The 6,828-nt window shown below is 33.7% G+C and overlaps 1 protein-coding gene across 1 annotated transcript in view; it reads right to left on the minus strand.

The window, feature by feature from the left end:
• The window catches only part of LOC125025491, a 7,637-nt gene extending 809 nt beyond the window's left edge, over positions 1-6,828 (minus strand). Inside the window, exons 1-6 of the mRNA XM_047613505.1 lie at positions 6,787-6,828; positions 6,366-6,595; positions 6,014-6,205; positions 5,470-5,521; positions 196-222; positions 1-40 (exon numbers count right to left, since the gene is read on the minus strand). The exon at positions 1-40 is cut by the window's left edge and continues 187 nt beyond it. Of these exons, the coding sequence (XP_047469461.1) occupies positions 1-40; positions 196-222; positions 5,470-5,521; positions 6,014-6,205; positions 6,366-6,595; positions 6,787-6,828 (583 nt within the window). The remainder of the gene's footprint in view (positions 41-195; positions 223-5,469; positions 5,522-6,013; positions 6,206-6,365; positions 6,596-6,786) is intronic.

A 6,828-nucleotide genomic window follows, 5' to 3' on the forward strand; every position in this document is an offset into this window, starting at 1 on the left:
GGATGAAGGCAGATGTGACGACCAGTGCTGCGAGATGTATCTTGTGGGAAAAAAGATTAAACCCATGTAATACAATGTAAAAGTATTGATGTTCGGAACTGACAACAATGAAAGTATTTACAAATCCTACAAATTCTTCACAATTTTTTTTCTTTCTTTCTTTCTTTCTTTCTTTTTGCGTAGATCGTTACTTACGAACTTCATGCTGGCTGATGTAGGACACTACTGCCCGAGACACTTGAATCCAGCGCATTTATACTGTTCCATGATGCAAGCAGCGGTTGCCAACTGGCTCTGCTTTTCTTTCCGCTTTTCTTGGCTGCCTCAATTACTTAAACTTTTCTTTTTTAACACATCCCTCTTTGTCACCAGGGATACTGTGACAGATAAATTGCAACGTTCAAAGTGTTATTATTGTCTGGGACTAAAGAATCTTGATGATACAATGATATTAATAGCATATTATTGTACTTCTAGATAACACTCTTGATGAGAGTGAACTTTCATAAGCGGTTAAGAATTCGAGCAGAAAATCAAGGTTTACACTCGTGTTATTAAAACTTGAAGATTTATCCTTTGTCATGGAAAATATTACCTAAAATTTACTTTCGTATTACAAAACCTGAATGTTATAAATCTGACTGAACATATATATCCAAAATATCTGTAAATTATTTGTCAGACTCAATTAGCATCTAAAACCAAGCTTATATCAAGCCCCATCAGACAAAAAACATGTTATTATCAAACATCGGGAAATTTTTCACTGACGATACTCGACACGAAAATCATTTGCATGCATCATCCATACTTTTCATCATCCAATTTCATTTTCAAAAATATTTCCTTATCACATCTTCCGTAAAGCTATCGTAATCAAATCATTTGGCATTTTCGAAACAAGCTTTCCTCTCTCACACTCAATTACTAGAGTTCGTGACGCAAGCAGACAACGAAAGTGGTTCTTCTTGCGCTCCTCTCGTCCCTAGCCAGAGTCTTTGGCCTTTATCTCCGTGTCGATAAATCTAGCTTGTCATGAATGACTGAGGAGCACTGGCATTTTCGCATGACGACTTCTTGGTTCATGCAGTAAGGGAATGCAATTTCATGGCGTTCTGAAATGGGTGTCTCTGATGCTAGTTGACATGCGTTGTGAAGTCGTGTGAAATTCAGATTTGCATATCTGTATCACTTTAACGTATTTAACAAGGAGATTTCTCTCTCTCTCATTCTCTCTCTCTCTCTCTCTCTCTCTCTCTCTCTCTCTCTCTCTCTCTCTCTCTCTCTCTCTCTCTCTCTCTCTCTCTCTCTCTCTTCTTTTTCACTCTGCCTTTCTCTCTCTCTTCTCTTCTCTTGTCTTCTCTACTCCTCTCTTTCTCACTTTGCCCTTTCTCTCTCTACCTCTCTCTCTCTCTCTCTCTCTCTCTCTCTCTCTCTCTCTCTCTCTCTCTCTCTCTCTCTCTCTCTCTCTCTCTCTCTCTCTCTCTCTCTCTGTCGCTGCGCCTAATCTATCTATCTATCTACCTACTTCTATCACCATCTCTCCCAAATAAAAGTATCTTATTTCCACGGTAGGCTTTTTTCTACATACTTCTTAGATCAGTCTTGCCTCGCAGGGTCACGTTTCTCGTTAAGAAATAGATTTTGATTAAATGCGTGATTATATTCTGCTTCCTTCATATATTCCTAAATTAATGTGGGTCATTACTTCGACCTTTTCCTTTTGCAGCTTATATCAATGTAATATCTTTAGGTTACAGTAAAGAGGTTGGTTCCATTTTCAATATTAGTAAGAATGATAACATTACTCTTGCAAATAATATTATTCCTAGCAATGCTATGAATATGGGTGCCACTACTGTAAATGATAATGGCCATGATAATAATGAATACCAACAATGGTAATGATAATGACAATATAGTTAAATAATGCAAGAGGTAAATAGTTAAATAATGTAAAATAATGAACAAGGTGGCAGTAATGATTATACTAATAATAATAACAACAATAATGATAAACTGTTGCAGTTGACAATGAGCTTATTATTTTTTTTTACAATGGCAATGATACTTGTAAAAATAATGAATATAACGAAAATGCTAATGGCGATCATACCATTAATAGCAACAACACAAATAGCAAATTTGATAATGATAATAATAATGACATATTAGTGATAATAATAGTAATAATAATGATAATGATAACAAAAATAATAATGATAATGATATCACTAATAACAATAATGATAATCATAACAATAAAAGTATCAACAATGATGATGATAATGATTATAATAATAACTATAATAATAGTAAAATAATGATAACAATATTGATAACAATAATGCTAATAATAATAATAATTGTTATAATAATAATTATTATAATAATAATGATAATAATATTATTATTATATTATTGTTGTTGTTGTGATTATTACTATGATAATGATAATAATAGTCATAATAAAAATTATCATTTTTATTTGTATTAATATTATTGTTATTATTATAATTATTACCATTACCATTATTATTATCATTATTATTATTATTATTATTATTATTATTATTATTGTTATTATTATTTTTATAGTAGTGATAACAATAATAATAATAATTATTATTATTATTATTATAATAACAATAATAATGATAATAGTAATAATAGCAACAACAACAACAATAATAATAATTATTATTATTATCATTATAATAATAATAATAATAATAATAATAATAATAATAATAATAATAATAATAATAATAATAATTTTAAAATAATAATAACAGTAACAAAAATAATGATAATAAAAAAGATAATAATAATGATAATGATAACAATAAGAAGAAGGAGAATGATAATAATGAAAATAATAATAATAATTATTATTATTATTATTATTATTATTATAGTAATAATAATAATAATAATAAAGTGATACTATTAATGATAATGATGATGATGATGATGATAATTATAATGATAATAATAAAGACAGTCATACTAATAATGATAATGAGGAGGATGATTATAATGATAATAAGGCCAACAACAATAATAAAACCATGTGTCACTACAGTAGACTTGATGTTTGCCTTCCGTGCAGCCAATTTTCTTTACATTTCGTTGACTTTTACCGAACGCTTAACGTTTTGACGAGCAACACATACAGGTTTTTTCATGGAAGATAATAAAAAAAAAAAATGAAGATGAGAAAGTCACCGTTCATTCTTTTCCTTGTTTTTTTTTTTTTTTGTTTTTTGTTTTTTGTGAGGGATTGTGTGTGTGTGTGGGGGGGGGGGGGGGGGGGGTGTGAGCCAATTCACTTCTAAGTGTAGTACCTTAGTCTTCGCGAACGATTCGATTTGGGGAGAAAAAAAAAAACTATGTATTTTTTCTTTGTGCGTGATTCGGCGCGTTATTCATAGTTCTTGATTTCATAAAGCTTTTCATCTATATTCATTTTTCCCCTTTGCATATCGATAAAGCCCTCTACAAACAATATTCTTATGCTACACGAAGAAGGACAATGCATGAGGATCGCTCCTTATTAGAGTGATAGTTTGGAAGCCTTTTTCCATATACCTTTCGAAGCCAAAATGATATTAGAGCTATCCTATTTGCAATAAACAGAATGTAATGGTTATCATGTGTCCTCGTTTCACGCAAAAATGTTATTCAGTTCGACGAACTTTTGAGAACAAATTTTATTTTTTCCGTATTCGTAAAATTATTCCGGGACATTTCCAGCATTTTTTAACATACTTTGTAATACATCACAATCGTTGCTAAGGTCATTCAACATACCTATTGAATGTTTCACTATAAATACCCTCAATTTGGCACTGCCTTATCTGTATTTCGGTTAAGTTTAGAAACCGCAAGGCTTCAATATATAATCCTGAACATCAGTAATTCTATAAAATTATATATTATAAATCCGAGGTTCTTGTGAATATCTAACTTTCTCGGTGTCACAACCTGACACTTTCGCTCGTGTGAAGCAATAAGTCTCTCCCAAGATCTCCGAGCTCGTTTTCCCTCAATATCGTTTAAAATTTCAATTCGATTTGCTCTTCACTTTTTCTTGGTGTTGGATGGAAACATGATTTCATTTTTACTCGGCTTTAAAACAAAAAGGAAACAGAGACCCTGAGTTTCCTCTTTGTTATGGGAGGAACATTAATTCTAGTTTCTGGTTTTCTCTGTTTACATGCACACATACACGTGTGTATGTGTGCCCACATGCACACATACACGTGTGTATGTGTGCCCACATGCACACATACACACACGCACACACGTGTATATGTATGTATATATGTATATATATATATATATATATATATATATATATATACAAATATATATATATATATATATTTATATAAATACATATATATATACATATATACATATATATATATATATATATATATATATATATATATATGCATAGCTTCGCTTTTCATGCCAAACATGAACCTAGTGAATATATTTATAATTATTTAACGATAAACATTGCGTCCCTCGTGAATCTACAAATGACCAACCTTTCCAAAAATCGAAGGTTATTAGGCCAAATATGTTGACCTCAAAGTAGGCATCAACTCAAGGGCTTATATCGTTGCAATGTAGAATACTGCGTGAGAGAATTTCCTGAAAAGCAGACAAGAACAAAACTATATATTTCCTGCAAAGCATACATTTTTCATTCTTTGTTTTAACCTCTCCTTCATTCAACGTTATTCACGATAGAGCAAGTAAACGGAACCTTTAAAATGAATGTTAAAACAGACAATAATCTCAAAGTTACATTTGTCGAAGGAATGACTATCTTTAACCCACACATTACTTAAGATACTTCACCCCTCCGCTTATTAAAACCAGAAGGAAAGTTCCCTTTAGCAATGAATTTGGAATTTTGATTGTCAACGTATTCTAGACAATTATTAAATTTACATTTATATATGTCGGTAGATAGAAAGAAATATGAGTACATGTAGATAAAAACATATATGTATGTATTTGAACGCAGGTGTCGTGCAGTGGAATGAATGGCTGTTAAAAAAAAAAAAAAAAAAGATATATATATATATATATATATATATATATATATATATATATATATACATATAATGCGCATACGTTTATGTATAAATAGATAGACATAGTGATCGCTTGATATAGATAAAGATATTTAGATATTTTTTTTATTTATCTACCTATATATCTACCTCTGTGTGTGTGTGTGTGTGTGTGTGTGTGTGTGTGAGTGTGTGTGTGTGTGGATAGATAGATAGATGGATTGATTGACTGACTGACAGATAGAGATAGATATACACATATTACTTCTTCATATTATTTGACATTGTTGAAACGCACCTAAAAACGATTACATATAAACCATTCAAATGAACCCTGTGTTTTCAGTACAGGGTAATAATCTCCATTAAAAATTACCATACATCTTCGTTCATCTATATTATTCTTCGTCATGCAGTGATGCTGATCCCTAACAGTACAAAAATCTTTGTCACCTCAAATTCTGTCTGGATTTTTGCACTAATGTATATCCAGAGAAAGCACTCCATGAACTTTTTAGCAGTATAGATATTCTTTGTGTGTGACGGCGAGGGAGGGAGGGAGGAAGGGAACAAGGAGGGGAGGGAGAAAGGGAGAGGGTGAGAGAGAGAGAGAGGAGGGGGAGGGAGAGGTAGAGAGAGGGAGAGGGGACGAGAGCAGAAATAAGAGTTAAGCTTGTGAATGATACCTGCATGATCTCATTAATAGTAGTAATGTATATTATTTGAGTTTTCTTTCCTTTTGAGCTGATACTAGGCATTATACACGGACATACAAGGTTCACACGCTGATATTTAAACAATATATAATTTTCCTATCTTTATTTAAAAAACTAACCTAAACAGAAGCAGTCCCTGTCGCTATATCATAAGCAGACTACAGTATCGTTCGAGTCATCAATGAAGGCACTTTCCATCTTTACTGTGGGGCACCGTAAGTGGCTGAGGGCCTTCTTGCGTCCTCCTGGGCGGCGAAGGCGATCTGGTCGAGGACGAACTGCGGGATCGGGTGAGGGAACTCGGGGGCCACGGGCAGGAGGTCGGACTCGGGTTGGAAGCCGTTCTCGTTGGCAACGAATTTTACGTAAACGGGAGTGCCGTCGGGAGCTGTGTATCTGTGGCAGAATTTGGTGGGATTGGTCAGTCTTAGAGGCTGGATTGATAACATAATATGGTATATTTATTTCATTACATTAGTATGTATCCATTAAAATGAACTCAGCTCTAGGTATATTTACTGGATTCAAGTACTGCACGTATTCAAAAGTAACTCACGAGAAATAGCCAGCACTGTTGATGGCTCCCTTTACGCCGGGAGCACCGGACTCCGACACAGTGATGCCGTTGGCGGTCTCCACGTCGAAGTTGTACCTGCCGTCGTCCTCCATTATGCGGTCGTCCTTCAGAATAGATATGTCTTCGCTGGATGCATAGCGAGGCGGGGTAGGAGCACCGTAGCCTTGGGGAACGGCGGTGGCCACGGCAGCCAGGGCGGCGAGAATTACCTGGGTCGAGAAATGGAGATCTGTCATTTAACTTTTACTACAGGTGAATAGTAAACATATGCGGAGTTCAGAGATAAGCAGTGCTGTTTGCGATAAGAGACGCTTCACTATACGTTTCATATTATACACCGAATTTTTGTGATGGCAGTATATCACAGATCGTCGCTGTACTTTGCCCATTACTCACAAACTTCATGATAGCTGTTTCTGTCTAAAACTGATGCCAGAGACAT

The sequence above is a fragment of the Penaeus chinensis genome, chromosome 5 (assembly GCF_019202785.1).
Source record: "Penaeus chinensis breed Huanghai No. 1 chromosome 5, ASM1920278v2, whole genome shotgun sequence".
NCBI classification, from domain to species: Eukaryota; Metazoa; Arthropoda; class Malacostraca; order Decapoda; family Penaeidae; genus Penaeus; species Penaeus chinensis.